The sequence below is a fragment of the Trichomonas vaginalis genome, chromosome II, assembly GCF_026262505.1.
Source record: "Trichomonas vaginalis G3 chromosome II, whole genome shotgun sequence".
NCBI classification, from domain to species: domain Eukaryota; phylum Parabasalia; order Trichomonadida; family Trichomonadidae; genus Trichomonas; species Trichomonas vaginalis.
In genome coordinates this window covers 13,970,148-13,991,805 of record NC_067204.1, presented here as the reverse complement: position 1 = coordinate 13,991,805, position 21,658 = coordinate 13,970,148, and the positions used below count along the sequence as shown (strand labels likewise).

The 21,658-nt window shown below is 33.9% G+C and overlaps 13 protein-coding genes and 3 pseudogenes across 16 annotated transcripts, besides 3 other annotated features; 8 read left to right on the top strand and 8 right to left on the bottom strand.

The window, feature by feature from the left end:
• The first annotated feature begins 1,956 nt into the window (after window positions 1–1,956).
• Window positions 1,957–2,075: a mobile genetic element.
• Window positions 2,076–2,224: 149 nt separating this feature from the next.
• Window positions 2,225–2,364: a mobile genetic element.
• A 187-nt stretch (window positions 2,365–2,551) lies between these two features.
• On the top strand, window positions 2,552–3,439 carry TVAGG3_0541840 (protein ubiquitination; the record flags this gene model as incomplete). Its single annotated transcript, XM_001301627.1, has 1 exon — window positions 2,552–3,439. One exon carries the CDS (start codon window positions 2,552–2,554, stop codon window positions 3,437–3,439), a length of 888 nt encoding a protein of 295 aa, XP_001301628.1.
• A 1,532-nt stretch (window positions 3,440–4,971) lies between these two features.
• Window positions 4,972–21,658: part of a mobile genetic element that runs on past the window's edge.
• TVAGG3_0541830 (uncharacterized protein) lies at window positions 6,371–6,610 on the top strand (the record flags this gene model as incomplete). The annotated part of the gene is made up of 1 exon (XM_051237939.1): window positions 6,371–6,610. The coding sequence occupies one exon, from the start codon at window positions 6,371–6,373 to the stop codon at window positions 6,608–6,610; it is 240 nt and encodes a 79-aa protein (XP_051095763.1).
• On the top strand, window positions 6,629–6,871 carry TVAGG3_0541820 (serine threonine-protein phosphatase family; the record flags this gene model as incomplete). Its single annotated transcript, XM_051237938.1, has 1 exon — window positions 6,629–6,871. One exon carries the CDS (start codon window positions 6,629–6,631, stop codon window positions 6,869–6,871), a length of 243 nt encoding a protein of 80 aa, XP_051095762.1.
• Window positions 7,299–7,724, bottom strand: TVAGG3_0541810 (uncharacterized protein; the record flags this gene model as incomplete). Its single annotated transcript, XM_051237937.1, has 1 exon — window positions 7,299–7,724. The coding sequence occupies one exon, from the start codon at window positions 7,722–7,724 to the stop codon at window positions 7,299–7,301; it is 426 nt and encodes a 141-aa protein (XP_051095761.1).
• Window positions 9,952–10,353, top strand: TVAGG3_0541800 (uncharacterized protein; the record flags this gene model as incomplete). Its single annotated transcript, XM_051237936.1, has 1 exon — window positions 9,952–10,353. One exon carries the CDS (start codon window positions 9,952–9,954, stop codon window positions 10,351–10,353), a length of 402 nt encoding a protein of 133 aa, XP_051095760.1.
• Window positions 12,312–13,316, top strand: TVAGG3_0541790 (DNA/RNA polymerases family; the record flags this gene model as incomplete). The annotated part of the gene is made up of 1 exon (XM_051237935.1): window positions 12,312–13,316. A coding segment is annotated over one exon (1,005 nt), but the record flags the coding sequence as incomplete, so codon positions are not given.
• On the bottom strand, window positions 13,775–14,471 carry TVAGG3_0541780 (annotated as a pseudogene). Its single transcript has one exon. A coding segment is annotated over exon 1 (697 nt).
• TVAGG3_0541770 (uncharacterized protein) lies at window positions 14,504–14,899 on the bottom strand (the record flags this gene model as incomplete). The annotated part of the gene is made up of 1 exon (XM_051237934.1): window positions 14,504–14,899. The coding sequence occupies one exon, from the start codon at window positions 14,897–14,899 to the stop codon at window positions 14,504–14,506; it is 396 nt and encodes a 131-aa protein (XP_051095758.1).
• On the bottom strand, window positions 14,925–15,088 carry TVAGG3_0541760 (uncharacterized protein; the record flags this gene model as incomplete). The annotated part of the gene is made up of 1 exon (XM_051237933.1): window positions 14,925–15,088. A coding segment is annotated over one exon (164 nt), but the record flags the coding sequence as incomplete, so codon positions are not given.
• TVAGG3_0541750 lies at window positions 15,130–15,503 on the bottom strand (annotated as a pseudogene). Its single transcript has one exon. A coding segment is annotated over exon 1 (374 nt).
• TVAGG3_0541740 (uncharacterized protein) lies at window positions 15,703–16,299 on the top strand (the record flags this gene model as incomplete). The annotated part of the gene is made up of 1 exon (XM_051237932.1): window positions 15,703–16,299. The coding sequence occupies one exon, from the start codon at window positions 15,703–15,705 to the stop codon at window positions 16,297–16,299; it is 597 nt and encodes a 198-aa protein (XP_051095756.1).
• TVAGG3_0541730 (uncharacterized protein) lies at window positions 16,328–16,528 on the bottom strand (the record flags this gene model as incomplete). The annotated part of the gene is made up of 1 exon (XM_051237931.1): window positions 16,328–16,528. One exon carries the CDS (start codon window positions 16,526–16,528, stop codon window positions 16,328–16,330), a length of 201 nt encoding a protein of 66 aa, XP_051095755.1.
• On the top strand, window positions 17,490–18,047 carry TVAGG3_0541720 (organellar and viral DNA polymerase type B; the record flags this gene model as incomplete). Its single annotated transcript, XM_051237930.1, has 1 exon — window positions 17,490–18,047. A coding segment is annotated over one exon (558 nt), but the record flags the coding sequence as incomplete, so codon positions are not given.
• TVAGG3_0541710 (protein of unknown function, DUF4106 family) lies at window positions 18,376–18,822 on the bottom strand (the record flags this gene model as incomplete). Its single annotated transcript, XM_051237929.1, has 1 exon — window positions 18,376–18,822. One exon carries the CDS (start codon window positions 18,820–18,822, stop codon window positions 18,376–18,378), a length of 447 nt encoding a protein of 148 aa, XP_051095753.1.
• TVAGG3_0541700 lies at window positions 19,283–19,733 on the top strand (annotated as a pseudogene). Its single transcript has one exon. A coding segment is annotated over exon 1 (451 nt).
• TVAGG3_0541690 (protein of unknown function, DUF4108 family) lies at window positions 19,750–20,121 on the bottom strand (the record flags this gene model as incomplete). The annotated part of the gene is made up of 1 exon (XM_051237928.1): window positions 19,750–20,121. A coding segment is annotated over one exon (372 nt), but the record flags the coding sequence as incomplete, so codon positions are not given.

The following is a 21,658-nucleotide window of genomic DNA, read 5'->3' as shown; positions in this document are numbered from 1 at the left end:
TTAATTAATTGACACCATATAATAGAGTGAATTTTGTTTGATCAAACAACAATAGATGATAGATATAAAGCCAAGAAACTTGCTATTAATATGCTCTACTTGCTATTTCAATGTAAGTATGATATTTTCTAAATGTTTCGTTCAGATAACTTAGATATATTAGTCAAAATTTGAAATTTTAATAGCACATATATTAAAAATAATTATTATTCATAAAAGATTAATGAAATAGTAAAAAAAATCAATCAAATTATAAAAATACAACATTTAGAAGAATTCTTATTATCCTTCAAAAAGTCAGTATTTCTGCTGTAATTTTCTACAACATTGTAGTTATTGCACTTTGTCTATGGATTTGTATATATGTTATATATAAATTATATATCTAAACTGCCCATAAGTGCAATTTTTATATATAAATTGTTTATTTCTTTAACAATTTCATATGAAATATGCTTTTTTAAGTGTATCAAAGCTGTGTTCTTAATGTGCATGGATATATCAAGAAAAATGTCGAAAAAAAATGTGAATTCACAAATTCACTGAATTTTCACCATTTTTTGAATTTTGCTACAGCACTAATATTAAATAATACTAAAATCTTCTGTCTTTGTAAAAGAATAAATTCTGACAAAAAGTGCTCGTTTAAATTTAATGATCATCTGTATGACTAAGTGGTAAAAAGTGTTTATGACCAAAAAAGGGTTACATGCTTAGTCTATTTTTCTGACAGGATACTCTAGATTTACATGATCTCTATTTTATATCTCCGTTTTTAGATTCTTCGACAGATTTTATGATAGAAAACCAAGATTAACAAATTTCCGGCATGTTAATGAAGAAATCTGCAGCTACCCTCAATATTATTTCAATAATCAGTATCGTTTCTCTTACAATTTATTTTTTTCTCAATAATTTAACAAGAAATAACAATACACACTTGGTTTTACGTATAAAAGCTAAGTGTCGAACTTAATCAACTTTACTTACTTAGCAAATGAATATTTTTGTGGTTGCGAGTTCTGAATGCTGAAGTTTTAGATTTCTCTATAAATGATATCATTGCACTTACAATGTTGTTCCAGCCTATCGCATAAATCATAGAAAATCCAAAAAAAATAATATAAAGAAAATTCATGTCATGAAGTTCAAAAAATACCGTGTAACATTAAAATTTGTTATGCATAATACATTTTAGCTATTATTGATTTTTTTTAATTTTCGAGAAATTGAATGGTGAGTCCGATAGAGAAATTTTTAAAAATCCTAGTGCCTCATAGAAGTAATTTCCCTCGTCTCCCATACTTCCAAATGTATGCATATGACATAAACTTTTATGCATTACACAAATGGCCAATAATATCTATAGAGTAAAAAATTAGAAATTTAATTTTTTTATATGATAGTTATATTTCAGATTTGCGAGCGTAACTTTTTTCTCCATGGCATACTTGTTTTAAGAGCAAATGATCAAAATCGTCCTTCAATTATTGAAGGAGCTGATATCTTTTGAAAATTGAATTGAAAGGGTATTCAATTTTCAAATTTCCTCTCAATTTTGGAAACATATCAACTCTATGAATTAACAATTATGTGCCTTCACAGTTTATCAGTCATATAAGGTGCTTATAAAGAAAAAAGTTACGCTCGCAAAATATGTTTTTATATAGATTTCACATAAAATAATTATGTAATTTCTAAAAAGAATATTTTTGTTCTTGAATATTAAAGTGTATTGTAGTTTAAAAAGTTTTAAATATGTTGCTAAAATTTCAGGTTTATAGCTCATGTCTAGCATGACTTCTTCGTATGCGCAAAAAATCTGACATGTAAGGGTATCCTTAATATCAATAAAATCCATTGCCATTAATATTTTTTTATTGTTACATTTGTTTTGCGATATTTGCATTTCTGATGCATTAAACCGAAGATTTTTTTTCTCTTTCAATGAACGTAAAGGGTGTACTTACACCCATAGGGCTTTCAATTCAGATGGTTAAGGTTAATTTTCAATGTCGCTTCACGCCAGTTGTCAAAAATTTGAATTAAAGTCAGATGGGCGTTCGTGTAGCCTTCAAAAGTTATTGTTGGTAAATTTCAAAATAAACTTCTTTTAAACTTAGGATCTATGATTAGATTTGGGCAATGTTATTTTCGGACTTTAACGATAGCAATCGTTTGGCCGAATCCGGAACTTTAATTTTTTTTTGTATTTATTTCTTAAGGGTGCCCTATAGACGATAGACCACCCTCAGAAAAGCACTTTTAAGGCTATTATATTGAGAACTAGAATCTGGATAATCCATTCATTCGAGTTCTAATAAGGTTAATTTTGTGATGTTTACATTATCGTTATAGGGCACCCTTAAATTTCAAAGTATCCGTTTCCTTAAAATTGGAGCTTACTGAGACCTTAAATTTGAAAATTCGATGCTATTGTATTTCCCAATTTCGATATTTTATCGATAAAATAAAAATTTCAAAAATATTCTTATCAAAAATAGGCTATTTGAACAGTGGAAAAGTGTCACAGACAAAATTTTTTCATAGTATGTCAAGTTCAGAGCAGCCAAAACATGAGAATTGGGGTAATTACAGTGACCATAAGCTAATTAAAGTATTCGAATACCCAGATCAAGCATCAAAAATCATATATGACGTCAATTCCAATAATATTATACAAATATCTTCACAAATTATCGAATTAATAACAACTCACAAAATGTCTATCCAAATAACGCTTTATCTGATTGATATTATTTCACAAATTCGTGTTAAAAAAATTAAATTATTTTCAGAACTTTATCAAAAGATATCAAACGCATTTTCATGCATATATGAACCGAAAAATAAGAGATTAACGACGCTGCTACATTATCAAGGTTTCAAATTCCAAAACTTCGAACCCAAAATGAAAGAAGAAGAAATTCTGAATTTATATTCAACAGAATCTCCTTTATACTATATTGCATGGGATAAAGTTAATGATCTTAAGATTAAATTCCCAAATCTAGATATTAATCAGAAGATTAATGATATCACACCACTTGACTGTGCAATTAAATATGGATCAGAATTATGTTTCATTTACTTGAAAAATTTAGGAGCTCAATACACTGATTACTCCGAAAGATATGCTGTTCAAGGTGGAAATGAAAACATTTTTATGCAAATGATAGAAGATGGTAAATCATTTAAAAAAATGATTAATTTAGCACTGGATTATCGAAACTATGAAATTGCAGAGTATCTTAAATCAAATTTTGGACAAACTCCTGATTCAATAGCAGAAAGTATGCATTTCGGAAATTACGATATTGCATCTTATTTACTTTCTAATGGAGAAGATATCAATAAAATTTATCATCTCTTTCTTTTCATATTTATAATTTTTTTATTACATTCTCTTTCTTTTCATATTTATCATTGTTTTATATAATTTTCTTTCATTTCATATAATTCTCTTTCATTTCATATTTATTATTGTTTTATAACATTCTCTTTCTTTTCATATTTATCACTATTTTATTTCATTCTCTTTCTTTTCATATTTATCATTATTTTATAACATTCTCTTTCTTTTCATATTTATCATTATTTTATTACATTCTCTTTCTTTTCATATTCATCATTATTTTATTACATTCTCTTTATTTTCATATTAATCATTGTTTTATGACATTCTCTTTCTTTTCATATTTATCATTGTTTTATGAAATCCTCTTTCATCTCATATTTATCATCGCTTTATAAAATTCTCTTTCTCATCATATTTATCATTATTTTATTACATTCTCTTTCATTTCATATTTATTATTGTTTTATAACATTCTCTTTCTTTTCATATTTATCATTGTTTTATGAAATCCTCTTTCATCTCATATTTATCATCGCTTTATAAAATTCTCTTTCTCATCATATTTATCATTGTTTTATGAAATTCTCTCGATGTTAATGAATGCCCTCTTAGTATTGCAATCAAAGCGAACTCAATAGAAATCGTCCAATTCCTAGTTGAGCTTGGCGCAGATGTTAACATGAAACTTATTCTCTTTCTTTCAATATTTATCATTGTTTTAGATCATTATCTTTCTTTTCATATTTATTATCGTTTTATAGAATTCTTTTTCATTTCATATTTATTATTGTTTTATTTCATTCTCTTTCTTTTCATATTTATCATTATTTTATTACATTCTCTTTCATTTCATATTTATTATTGTTTTATAACATTCTCTTTCTTTTCATATTTATCATTGTTTTATGAAATCCTCTTTCATCTCATATTTATCATCGCTTTATAAAATTCTCTTTCTCATCATATTTATCATTGTTTTATGAAATTCTCTCGATGTTAATGAATGCCCTCTTAGTATTGCAATCAAAGCGAACTCAATAGAAATCGTCCAATTCCTAGTTGAGCTTGGCGCAGATGTTAACATGAAACTTATTCTCTTTCTTTCAATATTTATCATTGTTTTAGATCATTATCTTTCTTTTCATATTTATTATCGTTTTATAGAATTCTTTTTCATTTCATATTTATTATTGTTTTATTTCATTCTCTTTCTTTTCATATTTATCATTATTTTATGAAATCTTCTTTCTTTTCATATTTATCATTGTTTTATGAAATCTTCTTTCTTTTCATATTTATCATTGTTTTATGAAATCCTCTTTCATTTCATATTAATCATTGTTTTATAGAATTCTCTTTCATTTCATATTTATCATTGGTTTATAGAATTCTCTTTCATTTCATGTTTATTATTGTTTTATCAAATTCCATTTCTTTTCATATTTATCAATGTTTTATGGCATTCTCTTTCATTTCATATTTATCAATGTTTTATAGAATTCTCTTTCATTTCATATTTATCATTGGTTTATAGAATTCTCTTTCATTTCATGTTTATTATTGTTTTATCAAATTCCATTTCTTTTCATATTTATCAATGTTTTATGGCATTCAAAAAAAAAAAAAAAAAAAAAAAAAAAAGGTATTGGGGCTTCCAGGGGCTGCGCCCCTTCTAGCCCTGAAGATGTTTAGTATAAATGAAGTTCTTATATACGGGTCTTCCAGGAGCTTTTCACAAATTATATATGTTTTCATGTTTTGTCAAGACTTCTTCGTAAAATCAGACAAAAATAATGTTTAGGGTAGAAGGTTAGATATAACCTCTTTTCTAACCTCTTTTCTACCCTCTTGAATTTTCAAGACTTCTTCGTACATGTTTTGTCACTTTTCTGTCACTTTTCAGGAAAAAACATTTTTATTATTATATATAAATGAATTTTACAAAACCTCCGTTACCGTTCTTTGGAAATAAGAGTAAATGTAAAGATATTATATTGAGAGAACTTAAGAAACTACCGAATGGTCTAACATTTGTAGATTTGTTCGGTGGAAGTTTCTATATATCCCATTTATGTCATACCGTATTTCCTGACTCAAAGATTATATGCAATGACTTCGACAACTATATGAACCGTCTCAAACATATTCCAGACACTAACAAAATATTGAAAGAGTTAAAAGAAAAGATACCTATAGGTAAGATGGAACGTATACCATTAGATAAGAAAAATATTGTGAGAGAGGTTTTGAAAAAAGCAGAATATATAGACTGGGATAGTATATCTGCTAGACTATTATATAGTGGTGCTATAAGAGTTCATGACATTGAAACACTTATGTCAAAAGTTTTATATCTCAACTATACAAATGTTTTCAAAGAGGACATAGAAAAATATATTGAGGGTATAGAGTTTGTGAGATGTCATTGGACAGAGTTGTATGAAAAATATAAAGACAAGGAAAATGTTTTCTTTATGGTGGACCCACCGTTCTATAACACATGGGATTTTCAATACCAAGTAGACTGGACTTTGAGAGACTCTTTAGAAACTTTAGACGTTTTACATAACCATCCATGCTTTTACTTTACATCCGATAAAAGTGGTTTGGAAACCGTTATGAGATGGTTAGAGGACATACATGACTATGAGTTTATATATGACAAGATAGAATATGAGAGAGGTCCTATAAACTGGAGAAAGTGTCATAACAAAGAAATTTTATTAGTAAGTAAATGTGGTTTGAAATAGGACTACTTGTTTTAGGTTTTTTCCATTGTGTCATTTATTTATTTGACGTGGCAGAAAAGTACAGAGAATATGAAGATGAACCAATGCCTGCAAATGTTCAGCATATGTACTCGTAAGAGATATTTTTATCTAATATTAAATGGACGCACAGAACTTAGCGAATGCACAGCAACCTGGACAACCAAACCCAGAGAATATTCCAAATGAAGTTAGAATACAAACTGCAATGGCAAACTATGGTCAAGTGCCAACAGATGTACAAATGCAAACTGCCATGTCAAATGACGCTGCGTTAGGTTTGCCACCATGGTATGCAAATATGAGATGGAAAGAGTTTTATACAAACCCTGAAGTGGGATATAAACAACTTTATGCAGATGACGCGAACACAGGAGTTGACCCAGAATATGTTTTCTACCAGAGGAGAAACAGAATGTATGAGCTCCAGTTAAAGAATGCTATGGAACTCAACAGGAAACGTAAGAGACTAGGCGGACATTAGATTTTTACATATAGTAAAATGGGTTTCTTCAGTAGTATTGGAAACTTCTTTCGAAATGTTGGAAGAGGTATATGGAATGGAATAAAATCTGTCGGAAAAGGAATTTGGAACGGAGTCAAAAATATTGGTAAAAGAGTAGGTCAGTTTGTTGGTATTATACCTAAAGACCCTGAACCAGAAGAACAAGCTCCTGTTATACAACAGCCTGAACCTGCACCACAGTCTAGTTGGCAACCAAATCCAACACCTCAACCGTATTAAAAAATTATATTTTTATCGTTCGATAGTAGTTGTATATGAAACTAAGTTCTAAGTAAAACGCATGGTATAATGGAATTATTCTTTTTCTTCCATCTGTAGTAAACCATACTTGAAAGTCTGAAATACTTCCACTTGGTGGTTCGTATAACTTTGTAGGTTTTTCGTAAAAGTCATTTGCCAAGCATAAAAAAGAGTTTTGCGCACCAGAAAATGAAGCATGAACTATAATAGCATCTGAGTCGAAAACATCTTTAAATAAATATGGTTCATCTCTTGCATATCGACTGTAAATATTTGCTAAAGGAAGTTTGACTTTCTGATTTAACATTCTTTGCAAATAATACCATGACATTGCAGTGAATTCTGTATATATTTGTTCGTCTTTCTTTGGATTGTCTTCGTAGATTTGAAATGACACTTGTGAATTTTATTTGTCATATACAATTCTCACATAAAGTGTGCTCTCGGTATTTGCATATTCATCAGCATATTTTGCATAACATGAATTTATTTTATCTTCTATATTTTTTAACGCAGTCTGTAGAGAAGATGAAAGGTCAACTTGTATTAGCTCAATTTCTTCCCACATTTTTCGTTTCCCTTCAGATATATAATCTATATGAAACCTTACAATAAATGGAAAACTTTTATCTTCTACAGACACAAACTTCATTCTACGAAAGCCAATAGCTTTTGTGACAGATGGGTCTCTTAGCCATCTTAATGGGTAGTCAAAACGATAGCCTTCATGCTTTACGGTCTCTGTCTCAAACTTTTGACCGACATTAGTAAAAAGTTCATCTAATGGTTTAGTTGTAGCAACTCTTGAATTTTCTTTTTCTATTGGAAGCATATTTTATCTAGAATAAAAATGTCGAAAGATATTGCTTCCATGAGAGAAATACAACACAACCGACAACTCATTATGCAAGCTCTAAATAAGAACACAACAAACTTTTCAAACTATTCTAAGATATCTGAGTCATTGAAAGAAGGAAACTTAAAACTGACGATAAACCCATTGACAGACGAGTTTCTGTTTCAAGACAGTAAGAACCATACTGTTTGTATAAATCCAACAAAAAGAACTTTAAACGAGAAACCTATAGATGAACTTCTTTTGAAGGCAGATATTGACAACAAAGCTGACAAAGAGTATGTAGATGCAACAAGAGACTATATTCTCGCATGGACAGATAGAACATACCCACAAAAACATCATACACATAACATCTATGACGTAGATGAACTACCAGCAATGTTAGATGACAAAGCAGATAAAACATATGTTGACAATAAAATGTCAAGTGAAGTGACAAGAGCTGACAAAGAATATTCTAAAAAGACTCATACACATACCATTGCAAATATTACAAACTTACAAGAAACCTTAAACAGGAAAAGTGACGTTGGACATACACACGATTTCTTCGCAACTGTTGGTATAGAAAATATTGAAGGAACGGTTGAAGAAACTGGTGGGGATGTATTAAATTGGAAACCTCCTAACTTTCCACAAGGTTTAACATCGGAAGAAGACATAACAACGATGAGATACATTAGATGTAGAAATGTCTATGTCATGGAGGATGAAAAAAAAGTTAAATTCACTGCTCAAGATTTATATGATAAAAAAGCTGACAAAACAGAGCTTCAAACGTTAAAGACAGAAATACTTCAAACACTATATCCTATAGGTTCTATTTACACGTCAATGAACTCTACCAGACCAGAAGTAGTACTTGGTTTTGGAACTTGGACTCAAATAGTCGACAGGTTTTTGTATTGTGCAAACTCTTCAAAGGAAACAGGTGGAAGTAAAACGATTTCAGGTGAAAACTTACCTGCGCATAGTCACTACATAGATTTAAGTACATCTCAAGCAGGTTGGCATAAGCATAGATTTTGGGATTGGTCAGCAATGAAAAAAGGTAAAGGATATGATGTTAAAGACAACGTTCAGTTTGCTATAAATTGTTTCTGGGGTAGCACACAGGGAGAAGGAAACCATACACATCGCGTTTCAGGGTATACGCAAACAACGGGACAAAGTAAAGACTACATGCCACCTTACATGACAGTTTACGCATGGTATAGAAATGCTTAGTCGTCATTTTCAACTTCTTTAGCATATTCGTCAGGAGTTGTCTTATATTTGTTAGGAACTGTCTTTGAAAGTATACCACCTTGAACTTTGACAAGTTTGAAACGAGGTCTGACAATAGTAGTTTTATCTTCTGCTTGCAGTCTGTACATTTTGCCATGTTTGCCTAAAACTTCATAATATTCTCTTGTATACTTTCTTCTATTTTTACGAACACGAACGTGAGTACCTGTCGAGTTCCCATTGTTGTCATAGTCAATAGTATTTTCATATGGGTCGCGTTTAGGTATTTCTATTTTTACTTTGTCACCTTTCTTAAGTTTGAAGCCTGGCATTCTTTCTTGTTTGTCTCTTTTGACTAAACTATTAAATATATAGTCTTTCTCTAAGTCGGGGTTGTTTTTCATTTCTTCAGGGGAGTGGTTTCCCAAACCTTTTTGTTTACGGCTATTGTAAATATTTAAAACTTGTCTCATCTTTGCCATGGAGAAATGTCTGTATTTGTCGTCATATGACATTTCATTTGCTTCACCACCTTGTGGTTGGTTTAAGTCTCTTAAGATTTTTATACAACTGTCAATGACACCAAGAGCAGAATGGTTTTGGTCGACAATGAAATATTGGTTTACATTTTTTGAACGCAGATAGTTTTTAATATCGTCTGATTTGAAAGAACGTTCACAGTCAGATGTCAGTTTTGTTGGATGGTATTTGTCAACGAATATTGTCAAAGCAGTTTTCACATCTAAAATATTTTTGGACTGTAATGGTATGGCTTCACAGTATCTTGTGTTTTGACCGACAAATATTAGCCAGTATGGTGGTCCATCTTCTCTATACCTCGGAATGTTTTCCAAGATATCCATAAACCAAGCATTTGGTGTTGAACTAAAGATTTTTACCATGAGTGCTTTCTTTGTTGCTTTAGAAACATACGGGTCCTTGTTTGGATTCGTCATTTTTTAACCCATAAGAAATGGGTTTATTTGGCGCGTTAGCAGGAGTTGCATCTAGATTTTTGCCCGCAGTTGGAACAATAGCCAGAGGTGTATTTGGAGTTGGAAGGAAGATTTTGAGTACATTAGGTATACTTAAAGAGAAAGCACAACCTATTATACAAACTGTACAGAAAGGTTGGGATGTAGCACGAGATGCAGCAAATCTTATTCCAAATCCTGAAACAAGAGGAAAAGTTCAAGGATGGATGGACAATGTAGGAAGACAAGCAGGAAACTACTATAACAAAGCAAATGACTACTATAACCAAGCAGGACACTACATGGACCAAGGTGAAAGATTCTTTAACAGAGGATATAACCATGCACAACAATGGGTAAACAATAACCAACCTCAACCGCCTCAAACGTGGGGAATGTAAAGTTTTTTACTGAGATGAAATGAACAATACAGCATTGAGACAAATGGGTTCAAGATGGATTTGTCGGCTTCCAGCAGTTACACAACCACGTTTTGTCAAGTTCTTCCTATACCTCAGGAAGTTTTAGACCGACTTAAAAAACCTAAACAACCAGTTGAAAACAAAACAAACTAAAATTTTTACTGAGATGAAATGACCGAAGAAGTTGAAACGGTAGATTTGACACCACAAACAAAAAGTTCAGAACCATTGTCAAAACCTGTCAAAGAACTTACAGATGAAGAGAAAAATTCAATAATAGAAAGTGCCAGGTCTGGAAATACAAACCCTAACTACAAAGTCACTTTCATAGAAATGGAACGGCTAGTATCTCAAAAAAGAAACAGACTCTCACAAATAAAATATTGAAGTCTGAAGGAGCTTTCGAGACAACAGATGGAAAAGTTTACTTCACTGACCAACAGTTCATTATAGAACATCTCATTGACTTAGAGTCGAAATATTCTAAACTTTACAACAAACACAAAAAAGTTGAAAGGAAAACAAAACAAATGGCATATGATATTTACGAAGATGTTGACAACACTACCATACCTGCAAGTGAGGTAAAGTCAGAGGAACCGAAAAAGTGACGAAAAAACCGATAGAAGAAGAAAAACCAAAAACTGAAGATAAACCAAAACCAAAGTTTAGTTTCCAAACTAAACCAACTCAACCTTCATTAGCTGGTATGGGTTGGCGTCAAAGACTTATGGCAGCAGGTGGTTATGTAAAGTAAAGAAAAAAACATTTTTATATTTTTATAAAAATGCCCCCATATAGAATGGATAGAAAGTCTGCTAGAATAAAAAGCAGAGTTACAAAGATATGGTTGGAGAGTTTCGAAGAATTTTAAATATAGGAAGGGAAGACCCATAAAAGTCTATGACAAATTGTCTGGTCTTGCTACGAAATGGACTTAAAACAGCACGCGCAAATTATCCAAAACAGACTAGAGAGGTTAGAAGGAAGAACGTCTTATGGACATGCCTTTCGATGTTAGTGAACCTCAAGTTGAAGGACACGACGGCTTTGCCAGAATTCTACTGGAAACATGACGAACAATTGCATCCTTGAGAAGGAAAAAAGGAAAAGGTGAAGACGCACATGCTCCCATGGAAAGAACAAGATATGCATATGAAAAGTATCGTGAAGTTAGAAGTCAAATTACATCTGGTCGAACCTTTACAGTAAACTTTGACGAAGGAAAGAACAAAGAAGGCTTCATGGGTGTACTTGCTGCCATACAAGACGGAAATAAGAAAGGATACAATCTCAGACTAACCATAACAGATTTGGACGGTCACATTTACTATGCACATGGCAATGTCACAACAGCTGCAATGCTTCTTGACGCTTTCAAGACTACAAAGAGAGAACAAATGGTTGACTCCGACTCAGACATTTTGAATGCAATTGAAGGAATTGCAAGTGTAAAATTTGAATGGTACCAACCTAACCCTCAAGCAGTCAGACAACATGCTGGATACTTCCCGTTCATAAATAAGTCTGACATTGACTTGACAAGGTATGGAATTTACAATTCAATTGAAACAATTGTCAATGAACCTTGCATTCTTACATGTCTCAGGAACTCTGGTCTTGTTACAGAAGAGAAGATGAAGTATCTTGAGTCATGTGTGAAGACAAGGTACATTCTCAGAGGTCAATTGGCAAAAATTGCACCGTTGGCAAATGTCAATATCCGAGTCAACATACCTACAGCTAAAGGTTCTTCACATGACGACTATGTTGTTGAGTTCAATTTACCATGGTTGAAGATTGTAATTGTCCACAACCACTTCATGTTGAACGAAAGTCTTACAAACCCATTGTTCGGAAAAGGCAAGTGCAACATTGTCAGAGCTGTAAACATTCTTTTCGAGAAAGGTTTGTTGGAACCAATTCCAGATGACAAGCTTACAGAAACTTTTGTACCAAAAGACGAAACAAACTTTTCATTGTTAGCAAGACCAAAAGTTGTTCCAGACAAAGTTCTAGTACAAAAGAAGTACACAATTCCAAAAGGAGTTGGATTGTTCGGATACCAACCTGAACCAGAAGAACTTCCAATGAGGTTGCAAGAACTTCAAGATGCTATAAACAAACTTCCATTGAGACATCCAATTGACGTCAAATTGTATTGGAGAGCTTCTGAGTTAGGTCAGAAGGTTTTATATGAAACAGGTTGCTTCGACGATGTTTATGAGATAACAGGAGAAGTTTCTCAGAAGATAAGAGACTCACTTGAATTTCCAAAAACTGGTCCGATTGGATGCGACAAGTTCGACTCAGATGAAAAGATATACTATGTCGACCTTAACGCTGCATACATGAGGTTTGTCCAATATATCCCGACTGGAATTCCAAACGAAGACGGTGAGTTCCCAGGAAGGAACTATACAGTTGGAAAAGTCATACAACAACTGTATGATATTAGGAAAGCTTCAAACCCCAAACTTGCAATGACACTCAAATTGCTTATGAATTCGACATGGGGATATTCCATTAAGAAACCTCAAGAGATGAAGAGTAAACATTATGAGAAGGTCGACAACTTTGTTGAAAGGTTTTCTCCTTTTGTTTTGAAGTACGAATTCACTCAAGGTCAAAGTGGCTTAGTAACCACATTAAAACCTATTGTCGAACATTGGTCCTATCCTCAGTTCGCAAAGGCAGTCCTTGACAACTACAACAAATTCTTCTCCGAAGTCAAATCCAAAGTGAAGGTTTACTATGAGAACATTGACGCACTCATGACGAACGAAGAAGGCTATAACAAACTCATTGAAATGGGAATGGTCGGTGAAAAGATGGGTCAATTCAAATTGGACAAAATTTTCACCGAAGTTCATGTCCTCTCCAAGCGTAAGTACTGGGGCATACTTGAAGACGGCACAGAAATAAAACATTGCATGAAGTAAAAAATTTTTATTCGAATTTGAATCGGACAGGTCGAGTTACACCATTCTTGGTCTCAAACTCATATATAACCTGTTTGTTTGTATTTTCGTCGACTATGACACGAGACACGAACATTGACCAAACGGACAAAAAGTGTCATTTCAGATGGTCCCGCAGCCAATCGCATTCGAGCACTTCGAAGAAGCCTTACGTTCCAAGGGAGAGGGTGTCTGGTGCAAGGCAGAGGTCATGAGACTCTACGAGCAGTACATCCTCAATGCCTGGGAGGACAAATCGTCCTTGGAATGGCAATTCTACCAACTCCTCTGGGACGACCTCCTACGCAACTGGGATGACGAAAGAGTCCAATTCAGAGGTCAGGAACTACTTGTCCAAATTATCCTTAATTTAAGCTACTTATCCAAATAAACACCTAAATTTACTTGGGGTTTCCCCCTAAAATAAAATTTTTTTACTCTTAGAACCACTCGAGGTTCTCCTTACGGTTGTTGAGCTTGTCACCGTCAATGTGTCTGACCCTCGTCTTCTTGTCTGGATTTGGAACCCATTGAATTGCGACAAGCTTGCCCATGGAGATTGAACCGCGATTCCGAAGGTTAAGGTTCAAGTGTCCCAAGTTGTTGAGGACTGGGGTAAGAACCTTGCCTGTCTCCTTGTTGCGGATTTGTATGGTAGGGTTGGGAAATTTCGTAAGTGTCATCGGCAACAAGGGTTGCCCAAACTTCCTCTTCTTCGTGTTTCTCTTCTTCCTCTTCTTCCTCTTCTTCCTCTTCTTCCTCTTCTTTGATAATACCTTCGGCAATTCTGTGTTCACGAATTACGGTGTTGGAGGTTCTGTCCTTTCCGAGTACCTTCCAGATGGCGTCTATCTCTTCGAAGAAACGGTAGATGAGTCTGGCAAGGTCTCGGTTCTCTCTCGCGTAAATGCGCAAGGTTTCCGTCAAATCATTCAGGCATTTCTCATTGGAAGCTTGGTTCATGAGGACATCGGCTTTGAGCTTGGTCATCTCTTCCATAAGACTACTTTGGAGAGTCTTAACGGTGTTTGTCAGATGAGCTTTCAAATTCAAAATTTGAATTTGAACTGGGCGCTTGTCTGGCAACATTGAAAGGACATCTGCCATTGTGTTCGGCTTCGGTGCTTGTTCGGACATCGAAAAAATGAAGTGGTTTGAGAATGACGGTTTTACTTCAAAAAGCTTGTTATGACGGTTAAGTCATACAACAAGTTTAAAATAATATCTTGTTCTTCTTCTGAACGTTTGTTGTCTCTTCCGATAAAAGTTTCGAACATGAGAACCAAAAAACGTTTTTTGAGATTGCGGAAGAGTTCAGGCAAACGTTCATATTCTGGATATGTTGGGAGCAGTTCAAAACATCTGAGCTGACTTTCGGACAAAATTGGGACAATGTCAGAAAATTCATCTTTGGTCGGACTGCTTGAAGGTAAGTCCCTTACATGTAAGTAGCTCTGGTAAAGTCTTCTCATTTCTGCTAACTTTTGGAGTATAGCTTCGTAGTTTAGAAGTTTTAATTTTAATTGTCTTATTCCACTCTTGACATCTAAACGGTAACTATCCATGAGGTCAAGAGTAGCTTTGGTAGCTTTAAGTGGAGCTATCTGTTCCTTGACTTGTGCAATTTTGGTTGCAATTGTGGTTTGAGCTCCTTCAAGTTCGCCGTCTATGTCGTTCTCAACGCCTTCAACCATAGCTTGAAACTCTTCATCGGTCCATTGAGATTGGTGTGGGACGAATTTAACTTGCTTCATTCAAAAAATGAAAAAAATGTTTTTACTCAAAACGTTAAGGTTGACTGAACTGGTTGGATGTCGCCTTCACAGGTTATGTAGAACGGCTGACCCGAGAAGTGAAGGAGAGACTGAATTGCCAATTTCATATGGGGTAGGGGTTCTCCTTGTTTGGTATTTTTATCCAAGGACGTTTGTTTAGGAACTTAACAAGAGCTTCTCTTTTGGCGTCCTTTATGCCATCGTAGGCTGTCCCGTCTGGTATTTGAATTGGAATTCCAGTCGAAGTCTCGAGCTGAAGTGTAGACCTTCCAGAAATAGTGGTGAACTTGACCTTGGGCTTCATTACCCTGCGCAAGTACTGCTTAACAACTTCATTTATCTCTATAAGGTAAATTGCCTCGTCAAATCCTTCTGGTATTCCGAGTCCTTCCATCCGACAGGAAAATATTTTCCCGACAACTGGAAAAAATTTTCCGACGACAGGAAGGACTCTTCCAGTTGTCCGTCCGTAAACCATTCAAATTTTCGAAAATTGAGAACTTTTGGTCGAACTTCAGAAAAAGTTTTTCCTTCCGACAGAAAAAGTTTTTCCTTCCGACAAAAAGTTTTTCCTTCCGACAGGACACAAACGGATGACTGACGTTCCTCTTCCTGAACCCTTCCAAAGCCAGAAGAACCGAAAGCTGCAGAACCGAAAGCTGCAGAACCACAACAGTCTCCTCAGCAACCTCAGTTCCAGCAAGTACCTCGATTTACTACCAATTTCCCCTCAAGGTTACTACCCACCACAAGGCTTCCCGAACTACCCTCCCTCAGCCTATGCCTTACTTCCCCAACCCTTGGATGTTCCAGCAAGCTCCACCCCAGCAATTCCAATCTCAATCTCAATCGAAGAGAGACCAAGACTTCGAAGAAGGTCTGAACCGTTACGCAAAGAGTATGCTACAGCTCCAATGGAAGAAGACAGGCTCTCAGTCTCTTCCCTCAAATCGACCAATTCGACTCGTACCACAGATTCGGTTCGTGACCGTGACGACTACCTCAAGCAGTCTGAGAGACTCTTCATCCTACAACCATTTACAGTTGGAGCTCTCAAGAACATGCGCAATTACGAAGGTCAGACACCAGCTGGAGACCGTAAAACAGACGTACTCGCAAGAGCAGTCCAACTGGTCAAGACAAAGACCGAGATAGTCGACTTCATTCTTGCAGCTTGCCCATACAAGTAAAAAAATAAACAATTACGAGTTAAACTTTTTACTCTTTCTTTTCTGAGTTGTTTAGAGCTGGTTTCTCTTGTAGGAACCTTTCGTACTCTTCCATGGTCATGTAATTGCGAATTTGGTACGCAATTCCAGGTTCGTTGTTTTTGAACCTTACGTATGTAACGCTTCCATCCTCCTCAGGGAAGTAAGCTGCTAACATCTGACCAAGTTTTCTCGGTGACTCGGAGCTCATAAAAATGTCACTTTTTAAACGTTAAGTTTTTAGTCTTATTTTACCCTTTGTTTACCCTTTGTTTACCCTTTGTTTGTCAAGGTAGTATTGGAGTGCAATTTCTCCAAATTCTCTGTGTCGGAGTTCTTCAGCATTTTCCAAGGTGTTCCTGGAGAACTCAAAGAAGTTGTCAAGAACATACTGCCATGCTGCTCTTCTGAGTTCGTCGGTATTTTGGAAGTGTTGCACCTTCGAGTCTTCGGACATGAAAAAATAACACTTTTTCTATTAAACCGTTTACAATTTGAATTTTGTTGCTGAATTCAGCAAAAATATAATTTAGGGTAGATGGGTATATCTAACCTCTTTTCTAACCTCTTTTCTAACCTCATGAATTTTCATGAATTTTATACAGAAAATGCTTGTTTTGAGGTCGAGCACTTTTGGCTCCACCGTATTCTTTCAACCAAAACTCATGAATTCGGGCAAAAATATATTTTAGGGTAGAAGGTTAGATATAACCTCTTTTCTAACCTCTTTTCTACCCTCTTGAATTTGTCATGAGTTTTCCCGAAATAAAAATAAAGTTGGTTTTTTAAAAAAATATTTTTTTATTTTTATTGTAAGAACATGTTAGCAACAACAGCACCAAACTCGTTAGTCATGAACCCAACTTCAATGTAGTAGAGATGAAAAGCTTCATTCCTTCTTCATATACTTTCGAAACAAAAATCCAGAAGATAAAGCAAGACTTTTAACAAGTACTTTGGACTGTTGTGCGAAAGATGAAACAAATGAAGAATATCTTTATGAAATGCAGGATATTATTGACCATTTACCCAAATTGCCTGAAATTCAGCAACAAAAGCTCACTATTCCTGAATTCGATGAAATAGAAGTCAAAGCAACTGACTCAGTAGAAATAAAGAAGTTCATACGAAAGGTAAACTATGAGTTTCTTGGATTTCATTGCAACCAACAAATCGACAAAGATTGCGATATGGTATATAAGAACATCTCTGACATATACAAATCTGGGGAGTTTAAGACCTACGACAACTTTGTTTCGTTAGTTGCTGAATGTGTATGGCAGATAAGAGATAAAGATAGAAGAGGTAAGATATGGAATGAACAGATAAAACCCGCAACTTTTGAGTTAAAGAGAGCAATTGACGCCTTAGTCATACTAGCAGGTAAGGTTTCAGAATATAACGCAAAAATGAACCCGCAATGTTCAAAATGTAAGGCAGCAATGAGGAAATATAACTACTCCGTCAAAGAGATAGAACGTATGAGAAACGACTATGCTGACTTAAAGAGGGAGGCAGAGAAACCAGCAGAAGATAAAATGGACATGTTGACATTTCTAAACAAAAACTATCCAACAGCTGACGATTTCCTTCTTTCAGATGTCAAGAAGAAATATAAAGAAACCTTCGGCATTGTTAAAACATTCGATGTACTGACAGAAGAAATAGAAGCTACGAAATTGTTTAGAATTTCACGAATTCACAATGTTTACCATGTAAAACGCTTATAAAATAACTGGGGTAGAAATGAGGTTAGATATCGGGTTAGATATACCCATCTACCCTAAAATATATTTTTATTGAATTCAGCAACAAAATTCTGAGTAAAATAATTTTTAGGGCTTGTGTCAAACCGTTGAGTTTTCACAAAATTTAAAAAATAACGTTTACCATGTGAAACGTTTATAAAATAACTGGGGTAGAAATGAGGGTAGAAAACGGGGTAGATATACCCTTCTACCCTAAAATATATTTTTATTGAATTCCGTATGAAAATCGTGAAAAATAACAGAGTATTTTGACAACTTCAAACAAGCAGAGTAAATGAACCATTTATTTTTATTGACTTTTTACAATTTGAACTTTGTTTGCGTAGATATGAATTCTGAAAGAAGTATGAGGGTCTTGTATGACTTTGTACTTCTCCCATAGTTCATGTCTGTCAAACTTACCTGCCATGGACTCTTTCATAAGTTCCATGAAATCGTCTTCGGACAATCCAGGGAAAAGTATAATGTCAGTAAGTATTCTTTTAACATCTTTACTTAAACTCTTTGCTGTCTGTACACAAATGACAACTGAGATGTTAAAGTGTCTGAGCTTCTTAAGAATTCGACACATATCTTGTTCTCTGTTCTTTAACAAAGGATGAGAAGCAAAGTCATCTAAGATAAGAAGACATCTATGAGGGTAAGTCTTCCAATCGTAAGATTGCAATTTCTTCGAAATGTATTCTATCTCTTTCTGTTTGTTTCTGAAGTGTTTCTTCTCTAATATTCTTTGCATTTCCTCATTTGGGTCTTTAAACTTAGAATTTATATACTCATTTATAGCATTGTACTTCAAAACTCTTCTTTGGTACTTCTTTATCCAATCTAACAACTCAGTATCTTTATACATACTAACTTAGACTTCTTTATAATATCTTTGAACGAATTGACGGTTTGGTCAAATTGACCAGAAGTACTACAAATGACAACTAACTCATAGAATGGGTTCTTCTCATCTAGTTCTTGTTGTTGTGCAGCCATTTTAAGATAAGTGAAAGTCTTACCCGACCCAGGTGGTGCGATTAGACCTGTTATACCATTCTGAGCAAATAAGAACTTGTCATGTATAGGCTTTATCTGAGCATTTTCTAACTTCCTCTTGTTCTTTTTAAAACATTCTCAAATTTCTTGTCAATGTCAGCAAACTTTTTTTCTAACATATTTTTAGAAAAATTAAAATTTTTATCTTTTAGAAAATGTCTAGCGATTTCGCTATCTATATTCGAGACAAGCTTTTTGACTCAAAACTTCTGTCGACCATAAAATCTTACATAGTGTAAACAAGAAAGGTGAATTTGTTCTAAAGTTCTGTTTCTGGGAATATGACAAGAACCATAAAACATTAGCAGAGAAGTCTTTAATTTGTCAATGACAGACTTGTTGACAGAGATGACGCTCTTGGAAGATGAAGTCCAACAAAAGTTCTTAGAATGCAAAGAAGACACATGCGCTGTTCTTGAAGATGAAATAGAAAACAGAATAGAAGAGCTATTAAAGGACAAAGAACTTTTACATAAATATGGTTCTGAGAAATTTGACATAACTCCACCAGAAAAGAAGAAGAAGAGAGAAAAGAAAGAAAAGAAAGTAGAAGAAGAGAAGAAAGAGCCAGAGCCAGAGCCAGAGAAAAAGAAATTTGACATGTAAAAATAAAATTTTATTTTTAGAACATTTCTGGGTCAATGTCAATGTTCTCTTCCTCTTTAGGAGCAAACACTGGCTTAGACTCTAAAATCTTTTTACCCAATTTACCTTGAACTTCAACTATCTTAGACTCATAATATTCATAGTCGTCTGCTTTCTTTGGTTCATAAGGTATAACAAGTTTGTATGCTTTGCCTTCTTTAAGGTTTGAAAACCTTCTGTCAAAATTTTCTTTGACTGCTAACAAACCTTCTATGTCTAAGTCTTCAAATTTCGCACCATTTTTAGTCACAATAGCAAACTTAACTGGTTCGATGTTCCAAACTTTGTCAAATGTAGACTTTTCAAAATGGTAGAAGTAAACATTCAAATAAGCGAATGGGTCTAGTTCTTCTTTGACTTCTGTCATGTACTTGTTGACTGAGATGAATTTTGCCATCTTTTCTATCGGATAAAAAAATATTTTTTTTAAAATTTACTCAGAAAAATTTTTCTTTGTATATACGCCGTTCTGTGAACATCTAAAAGACTTTTGACATTTGCCAAGAATGTTCGTTTAGAGCTGCCATATAACCATACTCTTGACAATATTGTTTATACGAATCGTACAATGACCTTTCATCTAAACACTCAAAGTTAGTCTCATCTATGAACAGTTCATATACACTCTTGTTTGCTTCTAACAATGTTTGTCTTTCTTCGGTATGTGGAATTTGTCTTGGATTGAACTTAGAAATATCTAATGTCATGAAATATGAGAACAAGTGGTTGTAAAAGTCAGATGTCAAAGTTTCTGCTAAGTCGTCAAAATATTCTGTATCTTGCATATGAGAATCTGACGTTCTGACAACTACATATCTTCTGTCAGAACTTTCTAACTTCATCGGAACGGCATTGTTTGAAACCATAATGAAATTTGCAACATTTTCACAAACTCTTTGGTCTTTATATTTTCTTTCAACAACTCCAACTTTGTCTGTTATAAGACTCTTCAAAGCATCTGAGTTTAAAACTTTGTTGTATCTATACTTTGAAGTTCATTGCAAACTATAAGTTTCATATTCTCTATTGAGAGTTAAATTTACAGATGTTTTCTAAGTTTGTCATATTCGGATTCGAATAGCCCTCTAACAGTTTGCAAAGATATCTGTAAAGAAGTGTTCTTACCAGTTCCTTGTTTTCCAATTATAATGAGAGCAGTTTCATTTTTAGCACTTGGATGTTGTAAGATGTTTGCAAACCAACATAAGATATACTCATAGACTCTTTCGTTTCCATTGCATATAATTTCTTTGACATGGTCTAACCAAGCTTCTATAATATTTTCTTTCCATTCTACTTGTTCGTATTTATATCCAGTGAAGATAGAATAGAAGTTTGGAGAAGGTGTATAAAACTTTATACCACGAACTGAAAAATCTTCTAACTTTGACAATAAGATATCCCAAGCATCTAACATCTTCATGCCAACTTGTACGACTTTTATTTTCTTAAGTTTCTGTCTACATTCTTGTTCTGAAACTATTGTTGCTCTTGGTTTGTTAAAGACAACATCCCATTCTTTCATGACATAACATTCTGGGGCAGAGTCGACATAAATGACTAAACGTTTCAAATTCTCGACTGCTTTGTTATAGTCTCTAAATGGACACATATTTCTGAAGGCTTGGAAGTCATAAAAATCTGAAACGTCTATTCTGTACATTTTTATAAAAATAAAAAAAAATATTTTTTTTCTTGACTTTGTTGTTCTTGAGCATTTGTTGCATTTGTTGCATTTGTTCATTTGTTGTTCTTGAGCTATTTGTTGTTGAAGTTGTTCTTGTAGTACAATACTTTCACCAGTTGCATCTTCCAATTCGAAACTTTCTGCCGTCATTGACAAATACATAGGACATAAAAGTTTTACAGGAACAAAGTTTGCGTCA